Source organism: Mytilus galloprovincialis, chromosome 1, assembly GCF_965363235.1.
Source record: "Mytilus galloprovincialis chromosome 1, xbMytGall1.hap1.1, whole genome shotgun sequence".
Lineage (NCBI taxonomy): Eukaryota > Metazoa > Mollusca > Bivalvia > Mytilida > Mytilidae > Mytilus > Mytilus galloprovincialis.
This window is the reverse complement of record NC_134838.1, coordinates 56,386,999-56,402,095: the sequence shown is the minus strand read 5'-3', so window position 1 is coordinate 56,402,095 and position 15,097 is coordinate 56,386,999. Positions and strand designations below refer to the sequence as shown.

The following is a 15,097-nucleotide window of genomic DNA, read 5'->3' as shown; positions in this document are numbered from 1 at the left end:
AGCCATTTATGTAATAAAAGAATGCATCGTTGCCAATGTAAACTATGGTGTCACATGATCTTTTCTACACCGGATGTTTACAAAGTTTGTTAAAGTGTTTTGTTTCTGACATTGTTTCTCTTCACAAATAAATTTGAAAAGCAGAAAATTAACTTAAATATATAATTCTTAATGAAATTTAATAATTAATTTGAACTTCTATTGATTAAAATCCGGTGTGCACTTCGTACGTCTAGCACACGACTACTGACGATTTGCACACGACTCGCAAATTTTCATGTTTGCCTTTGCACCGTCTTTATTTAGATAGATGAAAATTATTAAATAATGTTCTTAATACAGATACACTCATAACAAAATTTATTCCACGAAACATGAAACCTTTAATGCACAAAGACATGGTGAATCTACATGCAACTGCATTGGGAAATCCCATGAAACAAGGTGCTGGCTGTGAAATGCCTCGTTTTCAACTTTTTATGATCCAGAAATAGACTGCCCATCAAATACCATTCTTTTTTTTTTGAAAATCGCAGATTTTTTGTACAACAAAATTTTGGTGATATTTTAAATAATATTAGTTTTCAAAAATACTGTTTTTATTGAAATCCGATTGTTTCTTAGTCAATCATTTCTGTGTCAAACTTACATGAATCAAAACTGATTGGATGCTAAAAATAAGTGCTTGTTTTGGTTTGTCGAAAAATGACCTTGACAAAGTATACAATTTTTAAAAGTTAAAGCGATGCTCATGGAAGACAATGTTAATTTTTTCCCACTGTTATACTTATAATTTTATTGCTGTTGGCCCCAAAAAACGTCTATTGGGAAATGGGGATTCCCGATTTATTCGTATTAAACCCTGCAAGGTAATTCCCACCCACATTCTTTCGTTTCTTTCATTTATTTGTCAACACAAATTCAAAATTTGTATCGTGATGAAAGATTTAACTCTATTCTACAAAAGACAGTATTTGAAATTGGAATAATTTGTTTTCATACTTCTTAATTCTGACACCAAAAATGTGAAGCGCCATTTTTCATTGAGGCCGTAATATTTACGGCCCCCGCACGAGACCGGAGAAGTTTCAAGGCCGTAATATTACGGCCCCCGCACGACAAGGGTTAAACACAAGTTGTTGTCATGAAACTAGAAAAAAATGCCTATTTTGGCCTCTTTTTGGTCCCTAATTCCTAAACAGTAAGAATCAAAACCCCTACAATCAATCCCAACCTTCCTTTTGTAGTTTTAAAGTTTGTGTTCAAATTTGATAGATTTCTATTTACTTATAGTTATACATAAATTATTGTCTGGAAGCCCACTGTCTTTGAACAACACAGACGATGCTGGATACCAATAATACAACCATCAATTTTTTTTGCAGTTGCATAAAAACTACACTGGAACAAAAAGTTGGAATGACAGAAGGACAGACATACATACAGGCAGACCTAAAGTAGGTAGTGGACTAATAATAAAAAATATTCCATATATACATGATATATTTTGTATTATTTTAGTATGTTTTTTTCTAAAATGAATCAGATTTTGAATAATCAAAGTGATCTTAAATCACTTTTAGATAGATTGGGTCCATAAACTAATGGTTATATTCTTAAACTCATTATAAAATGTGTTGCAACATATTCAGGAACATGCAAAAAAACTTACCTTTGAATCTGTTGACCTCTAACAATACTGGATCTAAAGGCTTTTTCATAATCAGGATCTAACATCAAGGTACACCTCTGTAAAAATAATAAGAATGAAATGAACAAAAAATTTCTGTTGATGATTATTTACGGTATAATAGATCTGGATATATTTGTTATTTATAATCTATTTGAAATTTTAGGATATTACATATTTATTGTCTTTAACAGTCAAGTTTACATAACTAAAAAGGTTAAAAATAATGCAAATGTAATCTGTTGTGTTTCTGAATATTATAAGGCATTTTTTTTCTATATTTTTTTTTTCATTATTGAAAATTGATAACCTTGTATATTTATGATGTAGATTGTCCAGTATGGTATGGTGTCGGTGACAAAAGAGTGACATTGCCATTTCAGAGCAATTGAAATACTTATATACACAACTTATTGTCCTGAAACTGGATAAATGGTTGCTTTGGGCCCCTTTGGCCCGTTTTAGCACAATGTTTATAATATCCACAAAAGGAAGGTTTGATTGATTTTAGGGGTTATGGTCCCAAATGTTTAGGAATTAGGGACCCAAATTATTTTTTTTTGATGACGATGCTGACGCCAATGCCGTGATACCAATATACGACCAAATTTTGTATTTGGATTTTTGTGGATGTATAAAAATTTCATAGAGATCCATCCTCTTATACTTAAAGTTATTGTCTGGAAATGAAATGTATCATTGGAAAACTACGACGTCGACGATGCAGATGAAGACAACAGCATACCATTATACAATCCCAAAATTTGCTTGGGGTCGTATAAAAAGAGAGAAGTCCATAAATTAAATGACAATATCAACTATTTTTATCAATGAAACAAATGGAAAGCAGTTCAGGAATATCCCTTACTTTCATTGGTACAAGATTTTTTGGAAGAAAAGACCAAGTTACACCAGATTTTTAATGATAGCTATACCAGACCCACTTGTATGACATTTGTTTAAAGTTTCATTAAGGTTTCCTTTACACTGATCCAATCAAAACTAGAGGCTCTCAAGAGCCTGTGTCACTAACCTGACTCTACTTTGGGATTTTGAAATAATATTAAAAGATGTAAAAATCGTAACAGATACTTATAATGATGTTTGAGGCAAAATTTTGTTTAATATTGCTTTGCTTTCATTCCACTCAGTGGTTCTCTAAAAAAAGACATTTGTATGAATAATACTATTTCACATCGGGTCCTATAATAAACTAAGTCCACTGCTGACCACCGTCTTGGATAATGGATCGGCTACAAAGTAACAACACTTGGTCAGCACCTCATAAGGAACATTCATGCTATGTTTGGTTGCATTCCATTCAGTGTTCCTCTAAAAGAAGACATTTGTATGTATTTCCCATAGGGTCCTATGTTAAACACTCCCCGGCTGGCGGCCATCTTGGATGATGGATTGGCTACAAAGTAACAACACTTGGTCAACACTTCATAAGGAACATTGATGCTATGTTTGGTTTCATTCCATTCAGTGGTTCTCTAAAAGAAGACTTTTGTATGTATTGCCAATAGGGTTCTATGTTAAACTAAGTGTCCAGCTGGCGGCCATCTTGGATGATAGATCGGCAAAAAAAACCAACAATTGGTCAGCACCTCAAAAGGAACATTCATGCCATATTTGGTTCCATTCCATTCAGTGGCTCTCTAGAAGAAATGTAAAAAGTTAATGACGACGACAGATGACAGAAGCCAAGTGATAAGAAAAGCTCACTTGGCCCTTTTTGCCCAGGTGAGCTAAAAAATAAATAGATCATGTTGGGATCAAGGAAAATAAAATGCTTATGACTCACCTTTGTGACATTGTAAAGGTGAAACAATAAAATTGAAAATAATTCGTATTGTTTTCACATATATTCAAATATTGATCAGTATATATAGTTACAACAAGAGGTTCTCAAGAGACTGGAGCCCTTTCACTGAAAAGTCTTTAAAAAGTGTAAAATTTATCGTAAGTCTAAAATATTCTTAACCATTTTCAACTAAATACCACTGAATCGCTCACCTGTTATTTTTTGCTTAAAATCTTTCCACAATGATAATTTTGCTTTTCAAAATATATATATATTTATCATATGCTTAGTAGTTTGAATATTTGATAAATAGCCTGCTGTTTTAATCCATATCGCACAACTTTGATGCGCACCCTTTATCGCATACCCTTAATCACACCCTACCCTTTATCGCATACCCTTTATCACACCCTTAATTTTCTATTTTTTTTACATAGTCAGTTTTTTTTTTTTTTTTTTTTTTTTTTTTATTTTTTGCTCAAGAAAATTTTTCCTAAAAATAAATGTAGGTACGGTCATTCTGGCGTGACGCAATTTATTGAATGACGTCATTGTTTGGTATGAACATGTGACGTGAAGAATGTCAAGTTTTCATATTTTTTGGCACACTAAATGCAACTATAAAAAATACAAAACACACGAAAAAATACAATAATAAACAAAATATTTTTAAAACAACAGCAGGCAAATTGTAAGGTAACCCAGGTGCTTTGTATAAGTAATTGAGCAGTTCTTTTAAGGCTTTTAAAACAAGACAAAAGTTAACTGAAGGTAACCCAGTGAACAGTTCATATAATATAACTCTCCTGTTGAAATATATGATAAAACGTATAAAACGTGGCAAAATCTGTATCACATGCCGTATCACCCTTGACCAATATCATCCCTCGGGCCTAAAGGCCCTTGGGCTGATATTGGTGTCTGGGGATGATACGACATATGATATGGATTTTGCCATGTATTATTCTCTATTTATGAGGGACTTAAAAATTCCATTCAAATGTTCTCTGTATCTGTCATATTTTCTTGAAAAGAAAAAAAATATGCATTTTACCTTCGGAACAGTAAAATAAAAATTTGTCCTAGCCATCACTAGCCATCAGCTAGATTAATATTTTAACCCAGATATATATCTGGCAACTCAATGTGTGTGGGGGTGTGTGACATATGACTTACAATGAGATAGTTACTCCAGGCACTTCTTATTAACATGAGCATTGGTGAATGTAGGTTGAGCAAATATATGTTGAGTACCATCTTGCGTCTCTCTCCAGGATTGTCTGTTCCTAGTAACAAACCATTCACTGAACTCCCTAGGTCTGATGTAGATTGATTAATGCCAAGTAAACTGTAATTTAAATCATCATAAACTTAATAAACAGCTGCGCCACGACAAATGATACATTCGTCCTCTTGCGTGTGAAGTTTTATGCAATAATCATAAAAAGTTTCTGAGATACAGTGCAACATGTTTAAACACCCCTTTTTTTTTTAACAAAAAACTCAATAACTTTAAAATAAAATTTTGTATCATCACCAAAAAGTATCCAGATCTTGAGATTAATATAAATTAGAAGTGTGTAAAGTTTTAAGCAATGATCATAAATCGTTTTTTCAGATACAGCACAACATGTGAAAACCTGGTGCTCCGCAAGGCGCAGCTTTATACGACCCCAGTGGTTGAACCCTGAATAGTTGGGGCAAATTTGGTCACAATATTCAAGCTTGATTCTGTCTGAACTTGGATTGTGATCAAATCAAATATAGGTTTTTGTCACAAAAAAGGAAGCGGAAACGACGCAGACGATGCAAACGACGAAATCATACCATTATACGATCCCAAATTTTTTTTGGGGTCGAATAAAAACATATGGCACCCATTGGATACATTCTCAAGTTAAGGTGCAACATGTTTACGCCAGACAGACAGACGGACGCCAGACATTTGTATACCATAATATGTCCTGTCAAAGTTTTGACGGGCGTATAAAAATTTTAAATAAATTATATCTCATATAATTGTATTAATTAGATATAAGAAGATTATGCGTGCAAATGTGACAACTGAGTTTCCATCCATGGCAATTTGTAAAAATTAACCATAATAAATCATAGTACAGCCTTTAACAAGCGTCACAAAACAGCAAGCTAACTAGGCCAAAAATAAAATATTGTTTATTTCCCCTCCCCCGACTGACCCGGTAAAATCGCTGCGACTCGAAAAAAATTATTGGCCATTCTTGTCCAAAATTCTTTTTTGCTATGTTGGTTTTTAATGATATCTTTCTGATGATGTAGTAAACGTGCGTTGGTTTTTTGTCATACCTTTCCGATGTTGTAGCCAACAAGCGTTTTAAATCAAGGCATTTTTGCATTGAAGTGTCTTTATGATTAGGAATCAAGGAAAACAAACATAAGCCTTGCCACACGATTTGTGTTGTGTGCAAGGGTGATATTTGAAAATAAAAAATCTGAAGCATCTTTCAACCCACTGTGTGGCTTTGTCTTTAACCTCTGTTCCAATCTTTGAGTAAAAATGGTCTGAATTGTGCTTTGAAATCAATCTACTTTGTCTTCGACTTCGAACAGGTTGGGCACAAGTCAGAAAATGTTGGATACGTGAATTCCCTGCTTTCAGGGAATCTCCCTGATTTCTGGTGTAAACAAGACCAGTTTAAATGTGTTTTTATTTTCAAATTAAGGCATTAAACAAAAGGGCACGTTTAAAGTTATACATCAGTTGAATTTGTAAATACTCAAAGAATTCTAGGTACAACAGAACATGAATAAAAAGTAAAAACACAAAAATACTGAAGGAAAATCAAAAATCAAAAGGCAAAATCAAAAGTCCAAACACATCAAACAAATGGATAACAACTGTCATATTCCTGACTAGGTTTTTTCTAGAACTCGAAAAAAACATACAAATATTTTGTTTAGGAATTAATTGACCAAGCTGCATGATCCAGGTGTAACTGAACATAACTGAATTATGTTCACTTTTATTGAAAATTTTTATTCATTGAATTTTAATTCCCAAGTGATTAACATATCTTTTTGTCATCTCATAATTGATGATCAAGGTATGACTTGGTGAACACAGGAATTGTTTTGTTGTGAGTTATCAAATTAGACTTGAAATAAGCTTGATTTTTAACTAATTAAACACTTGCTTTCATTAAACATTGTTATCACATTAAGAATGTGTGCTTTTGTAGATTTCAGACCATAAAATGAATAGGAAAAAAAGGAGGTCCCTGTATACTGGTTTTAAAACCAGAAAACTGGGGTGTACACTGAATACAGGGAATACCCCACTTTTCTTGATTTATCTTACCTGTTGAATTTTGTAAAAATTCAATATAGAAAAATTATATCAAGAAATAAAATAAAATAATTTGCCTACCTACCTACCGAAACCCTGATAAACCCAGTCTGGGAGGGGAAACAAAGATATTTTTAATGTTGGCCCTAAGAAAACATGATATCAAAATAGTTTTTAACTCAAATTTTAAACAACTTGGAAAATTGCAAAATCTATGGAAAGTGAACTGATTTTGTTAGAACAAGAATGTGTCCAAAGTACACGGATGCCCCACTCACACTATCATTTTCCATGTTCAATGGACCATGAAATTGGATAAAAAATATAATAAGGCATTAAAATTAGAAAGATAATATCATAGGGAACATGTGTACTAAGTATCAAGTTGATTGGACTTCAACTTCATCAAAAACTACCTTGACCAAAAACTTTAACCTGAAACATGCACTTTCATTTTCTATGTTCAGTGGACCCTGAAATTGGGGTCAAAAGTTGAATTTGGCTTTAAAATTAGAAAGATCATATCATAAGGAACATGTGTACTAAGTTTCAAGTTGATTGGACTTCAACTTCATCAAAAACTACCTTGACCAAAAACTTTAACCTGAAACATGCACTTTCATTTTCTAAGTTCAGTGGACCGTGAAATTGGGGTCAAAAGTTTAATTTGGCTTTAAAATTAGAAAGATCATATCATAAGGAACATGTGTACTAATTTTCAAGTTGATTGGACTTCAACTTCATCAAAAACTACCTTGAGCAAAAACTTTAACCTGAAAAACTTTAACCTGAAACATGCACTTTCATTTTCTATGTTCAGTGGACCCTGAAATTGGGGTCAACAGTTTAATTTGGCTTTAAAATTAGAAAGATCATATCATAAGGAACATGTGTACAAAGTTTCAAGTTGATTGGACTTCAACTTCATCAAAAACTACCTTGACCAAAAACTTTAACCTGAAACATGCACTTTCATTTTCTATGTTCAGTGGACCGTGAAATTGGGGTCAAAAGTTTAATTTGGCTTTAAAATTAGAAAGATCATATCATAAGGAACATGTGTACTAAGTTTCAAGTTGATTGGACTTCAACTTCATCAAAAACTACCTTGACCAAAAACTTTAACCTGAAGCGGGACAGACGGACGAACGAACGGACGAACGAACGGACGAACGAACAGACGGACGAACGGACGCACAGACCAGAAAACATAATGCCCCTCTACTATCGTAGGTGGGGCATAAAAACAATTACCTCCTGAAGGCATAACATTGATATTTTATAAAATTATCAATATGAGACAATTAAGTTCTATGACTTTATTGAAATATTTTGGTCTTATTGTAATAAAGCTTTCGTCCAATTTTGAAGTACAAAAGTTTTTGCAAATGAAAAAAAAATACACCTTTGGTGGCACCTTTTTTATTTTATTTTAACAGCTACTTTATTTCAATATCCCTTTGCATTTAAGTTATTTTTTTAGGACATATAAGATTTACTTTAATCATGAACAAATACTGTAAATTCAGAAACTATTGAGATATTTTTTTTATTACAAAAAATTTGACAGGGTTCATTATAATCACAATAATTAAAACTCCCTTTTTGTAATTTTTCATATGAATCAAACAGGATTTTTCTGAATACCGGTATCACAAAAAAATCTAAATCCATTTTAACCTAAAACCAGATGCTCCGCAGGGCGCAGCTTTATACGACCACAGAGGTAGAACCCTGAACATTTGGGGCAAGTATGGACACAACATTTAAGCTTGATACAGCTCTGAATTTAGATTGTGATTAAATAGTTGACACAACATAGGTTTCTGACACAGAATGAATGTGGTCTATAAGAACTTAAACTTAAAAACTTAAATTTTTTTAATTGGACATTTAATACCTATTATGGTCCAATATACAAAATCTAAATACATGGTTAGATTCAGCATATCATAGAACCCCAAGAATTCAATTTTTGATGAAATCAAATAATGTTCAATTTTAGACCCTTTAGACCTCAATGTGGACCATTTTGATAACCGGGCCCAAATATTAAAAATCTAAATACATGGTTAGATTCAGCATATTGAAGAACCCCATATATTCAATTTTTGTTGAAATCAAAAAGTTTAATTTTTGACCCTTTGGACCTTAATGTAGACCAATTTGAAAACGGGACAATACTGTGCAATTGAATATTTCTTGCTATTGCGCAAAACTGTGCAATTGAAAATTTCTTGCTATTGCTCAATATTGTGCATTTAGATATTTCTTGCTATTTTTGACCCCGATTTGGACCAATTTGAAAACTGGGCCCATTATAAAACAAAAATCTAAGTACATGTTTAGATTCAGCATATCAAAGAACCCCAAGAATTCAATTTTTGTTAAAATCAAGCTAAGTTAAATTTTGGACCCTTTGGACCTTAATGTAGATCTGACCAATTTGAAATCAGGACCAAAAATTAAGAATCTGAATACACAGTTAGATTTGGAATATGAAAGAACCCCAATAATTAATTTTTTGATGAAATCAAACAAAGTTTAATTTTGGACCCTTTTGGCCACTTATTCGTTGGGACCAAAACTCCCAAAATCAATCCAAACCTTCCTTTTGTGGTCATAAACCTTGTGTTAAAATTTTATAGATTTCTATTACCTTATACTAAAGTTATTGTGCAAAAAACCAAGAAAAATGCTTATTTAGGTCCTTTTTGGCCTCTAATTCCTAAACCGTTGGGACCACAACACCCAAAATCAATCCCAACCTTCCTTTTATGGTCATGAACCTTGTGTTTAAATTTCATAGATTTCTATTTACTTATGCTAAAGTTAGAGTGCGAAAACCAAATGTCTTCGGACGACGACGACCCCAACGTGATACCAATATCAAAGAACTCCAAGAATTCAATTTTTGTTAAAATCAAGCTAAGTTAAATTTTGGACCCTTTGGACCTCAATGTAGACCAATTTGAAATCAGGACCAAAAATTAAGAATCTGAATACACAGTAGATTTGGCATATGAAAGAACCCCAATGATTCATTTTTTGATGAAATCAAACAAAGTTTAATTTTTGACCCTTTTGGCCACTAATTCGTTGGGACCAAAACTCCCAAAATCAATCAAAACCTTCCTTTTGTGGTCATAAACCTTGTGTCAAAATTTTATAGATTTCTATTAACTTATACTAAAGTTATTGTGCAAAAACCAAGAAAAATGCTTATTTGGGACCTGTGTTTGGCCCCTAATTCCTAAACTGTTGGGACTAATACTCCTATAATCAATCACAACCCTCCTTTTGTGGTCATAGACCTTATGGTAAAATTTCATAGATTTCTGTTTACTTAGTATACTAAAGTTATTGTGCAAAAAACCAAGAAAAATGCTTATTTGGGCCCTTTTTGGCCCCTAATTCCTAAACTGTTGGGACCAAAATACCCAAAATCAATCCAAACCTTCCTTTGGTGGTCATAAACCTTGTGTTAAAATTTCATAGATTTCTATTAACACGATCCCAACGTGATACCAATATACGACTAAAATATTTTCAATTTTTGCGGTCATATAATGACAAAATCGAAATAATAAATGCACACAATGATTTCTGAATTTACAGTATTAGAAGATTGCAGTGCATGTAAAAGCATTTTACCTACATTTATCTAAGGGATAATAATAAAAGCGTATTTTTTTCCCTTAGTGGTATACTGGGTTTTTTTAAAAACTTTTTTAACATTTTTAAAAAAATGCTCTGCTAGACGCAAACAAGATATGACACCTAAGGTCAAACCCTGATCATTTGAGGCAAGTATGGAAACAACAGCTATGAATTTGGGAGCTGTGATTGAATATTTGACACAGCAGAGGTTTGTGAAACAAATTGAATATTGTCAAAAATATGAACTGAACTAGAAAGAGCCTGTAAGTCGCTCACATAGGTGTTTGTGCATATTTAACAAAGGACACTCTCCAAAATTATAGATGAGAATAGATTTCATAACAAACCAGATGATCTGCAGGGCTCAGCTTTATACGACCGCAGAGGTTGAACCCTGAACGGTTGGGCCAAGTATGGACACAACATTCAAGCTTGATTCAGCTCTTAATTTGGATTGCGATTAAATAGTTGACACAGCATAGGTTTCGGACACAGAATGAATGTGGTCTAATGAACTTGAAATATTTTGTTTGCCTTTGAGCAATTCACTATGCTGTTGAATATTAATCCTCTCAAAAAAATGTTTGAAGAAATTTTCTTTTTATTTATGAAATCTGAAATGAGAAAAATATAACCCCCCCCCCCATTTTTTTTTTCAATCCCCCTTTTCCTTTTTCCAAAACTGATCTCAATTCAAATTTCTAATGGAGTTTGAAACAATAACTACTCATTTAAATACATCATAAAATATTAAAATGTAACAAAAGGTGCTTGTTATCAATGAATGGTAAAGATTGTTTTAATTTATCAGTTGGTAGTAAAAGTGAATATACATTGTTTATTGTATACAACAATGATTTAAGTTGATTCAACTACTATTCTGGACAAAGAAAGATAACTCCAATCAATTGAAAATTTCTTGCTATTGCGCAATATTGTGCAATTAGATATTCCTTGCTATTGTGCAATACTGTGCAATTGAAAATATTTGCTATTGCACAATACTGTGCAATTGAAGATTTCTAGCTATTGCACAATACAGTGCAATTGAAAATTTCTTGCTATTGCGCAATACTGAGCAATTGAAGATTTCTTGCTATTGCTGAATACTGTGCAATTGAAAATTTCTTGCTATTGCACAATACTTAATATAATAATTTTGGATCCTGTTTTGAACCAACTTAAAAACTGGGCCAATAATCAAAAATCTAAGTACATGTTTAGATTCAGCATATCAAAAAAGCCCAAGAATTCAATTTTAGTTAAAATCAAACTTAGTTTAATTTTGGACCCTTTGGACTTTAATGTAGACCAATTTGAAAACAGGACTAAAAAATAAAGACACTACTACATATACAGTTAGATTTGGCATATCAAAGAACCCCAATTATTCAATTTTTGATGAAATCAAAAAAAGTTTAATTTTGGACCCCGGTTTGGACCAACTTGAAAACTGGGCCAATAATCAAAAATCTAAGTACATTTTTAGATTCAGCATATCAAATAAGCCCAAGGATTCAATTTTTGTTAACATCAAACTAAGTTTTATTTTGGACCCTTTGGACCTTAATATAAACTAATTTGAAAACGGGACCAAAAATTAAGAATCTATACATACACAGTTAGATTCGGCATATCAAAGAACTCCAATAATTCAATTTTTGATGAAATCAAACAAAGTTCAATTTTGGACCCTTGGGGGCCCCTTATTCCTAAACTGTTGGGACCAAAACTCACAAAATCAAACCCAACCTTCCTTTAGTGATCATAAACCTTGTGTTTAAATTTCATAGATTTCTATTTACTTATACTAAAGTTATGGTGCGAAAACCAAGAATTATGCTTACTGGGGCCCCTTTTTGGCCCTTAATTCCTAAACTGTTCAGCCTTCAACTCCCAAAATCAATCCCAACCTTCCTTTTGTGGTCATAAACCTTGTGTCAAAATTTCATAGATTTCTATTCACTTAAACTAAATTTATAGTGCGAAAACCAAGAAAATGTGTATTTGGGCCCTTTTTGGCCCCTAATTCCTAAAATGTTGGGACCAAAACTTCCAAAATCGATCCCAATCTTCCTTTCGTCGTCAAAAACCTTGTGTTAAAATTTCATAGATTTCTATTCACTTTTACTAAAGTTAGAGTGCGAAAACTAAAAGTATTCGGACGATAACGACGCCGCCGACGACAACGCCAACGTGATACCAATATACAACCAAATTTTTTTTTAATTTTGCGGTCGTATAAAAACTTTTGCTGCTCTTAAAATTGAGAATGGAAAAGAGGAATGTGTCCAAGAGACAACAACCTGATCACAGAGCAGAACATGCAGCCAAGGTCACCAATGGGTCTTCAATACAGCGAGAATACCCCCCACCTGGAGGCATGCTTCAGCTGGCCCCTAAACAAATATGTGTACTAGTTCAGTGATAATGGATGTCAGACTAAACTCAGAAATATATAAATGAACTAAAATCAAAAATTATACAAGACTAATAAAGGCCAGTAGCTCCTGACTTTGGACTGGTGCAAAAATGTGGCTGGGTTAAACATGTTTTTAAAGATCTCAACCCTCCCCTTATTCCTATATTGCTGATCATTTAGTCTGTATATTTTCTCTCTATATTCTTTAGTTTTTGCTCTAAAGACAAATGTTAAAAAAAAATCTTATTTAAGGGTAATCAATCTTATAAAGAGTGACAGTCTTCTAATTGTATCGGCAAAATTTGATTTGTTAGCAGATCTTGCCTTGCTTATCATTTTACTGAATTAAAGTAAAGTGTCTATTTATCTATGATATATTTTTTATAGGATTTCAACCATTAGACTTATTTGTGGAACTTGCTGATTATTTCTGCTTTTGCAATTTTTCTTTAATATCTATAATAGTTTTCAAAATAATTATCCCACAACAAATATAAAACTGTCAATAAAGGGGGATTATCCTAGATCTTCCAACAATTTCTTCATTTTCCATCAACACTTAATGGACAATTGATGGTAATTTGATGGTACTTGATGGAAGTCCATCCCTAATCAAACAAATTGTAATTGTAATTCTAAATAATTTCGTCTACTTTAGCTGTTAATCACAACAAAAATGAGGAAAAAAATCAACAAAATTATTCCTCTTGATACTCATAATCTTTTGATTGCCATGATTGTAAGAAGCTTCTCTTATAGTTTGGTGAAAATCCTAGATATTAGCTTTTGATCATAAACAAGCTTCTGTCCAAGTTTGGTACAAATCCAAAATAGTATAAGAAAGTTATTAAAAATTTTAAAAACAGAGTGAATGTGTTGTTTTCTGGCAGAAAATCTAAGTCTATTTAAAAGTAAAATATGGAAAAAATGGAATTTTATTTTTACAAAATTAACTTCTGGATACTATCCTTTATTACATTGGTTGCAATAAATTACATTTATTTCCCAGTTAAATAAAAACCGATAATTTCACATGTGAAATAAACATGGTTATTTCACTCTCTCGCGTCATACACCAATAGGCGTTGTCAAGACTTTGATAACAACGGATCAAAACAAATTGTGAATGTGTAGAAAAAAGATATAGTTCGATCCTTACATGTTTTATATTAATTTCTTTAAAAAAAAGCCATTTGCCAATGTAATAAAAAGAATAACTAATTAAGAAATTCAAATATCAAAAAATATTCAACTCATGACCGAACAACACTGATAGTTAACTTATGCACTACGCGCATTCATGAATTAATGTGTTGTCTGGTCACTCTTTTAATATTTTTCTCTATTTGAATTCTTCGATGAGTTATTCTATAAATAATCATAAACAAGCTTCTGTCCAAGTTTGGTACAAACCCAGGAAAGTTTAAGAAAGTTATTAAAATTTTAAAAACTTTAACCACAGAGTGAACACATGTTATATGTTTCTGACAGAAAAACTCAGTCCATTTCTAAGTAAAGTACAGAAAAAATGGAATTTTATTTTTAATAAATTTTCTTCTGGATACTATCCCTTATTACATTGGTTGCAATTACTTACATTAATTTCCCAGTTAAATAAAAACCGTTAATTTCACATGTGAAATACACGTGGTTATTTCACTCTCTGACGTCAAACAACAATAGGCGTTGTCAAGACTTCGATAACAACGGATCAAAACAAATTGTGAATGCATAGAAAAAAGATATAGTTCCTTACATGTTTTATATTAATTTCTTTAAAAAAAGCCATTTGCCAATTAATGCTATAAAAAGAATAACTAATTAAGAAATTCAAATATCGAAAAATATTTACTAGTGACCGAACAACACTGATAATTAACTCATGCACTACGCGCATTTACGCACATTCGTGAATTAATGTGTTGTTCAGTCACTCTTTTAATATTTTTCTCTATTTGAATTCTTCGATTAGTTATTCTATAAATAATCACAAACAAGCTTCTGTCCAAGTTCAGCACAAACCCATGATAGTTTAAGAAACTTGGTCCATTTATAAGTAAAGTACAGCAAAAATGGAATTTAATTTTTACAAAATTTACTTCTAGATATAATGTTATGATCATAAACAAGCTTCTGTCCAAGTTTGGTAGAAATAGAAATCCAGTATAGTTTAAGAAAGTTATTAAAATTTCA

At 32.2% G+C, this 15,097-nt stretch overlaps 1 protein-coding gene across 2 annotated transcripts in view; it reads right to left on the bottom strand.

The window, feature by feature from the left end:
• LOC143079298 (uncharacterized protein C12orf56-like) overlaps nt 1-15,097 on the bottom strand; it is a 153,943-nt gene that overhangs the window by 85,709 nt on the left and 53,137 nt on the right. For both annotated transcript variants that reach the window (XM_076254560.1, XM_076254569.1), the window contains exons 4-5: nt 4,674-4,845; nt 1,673-1,749 (exon numbers count right to left, since the gene is read on the bottom strand). In XM_076254560.1, coding sequence (XP_076110675.1) covers nt 1,673-1,749; nt 4,674-4,845 — 249 coding nt within the window. The remainder of the gene's footprint in view (nt 1-1,672; nt 1,750-4,673; nt 4,846-15,097) is intronic.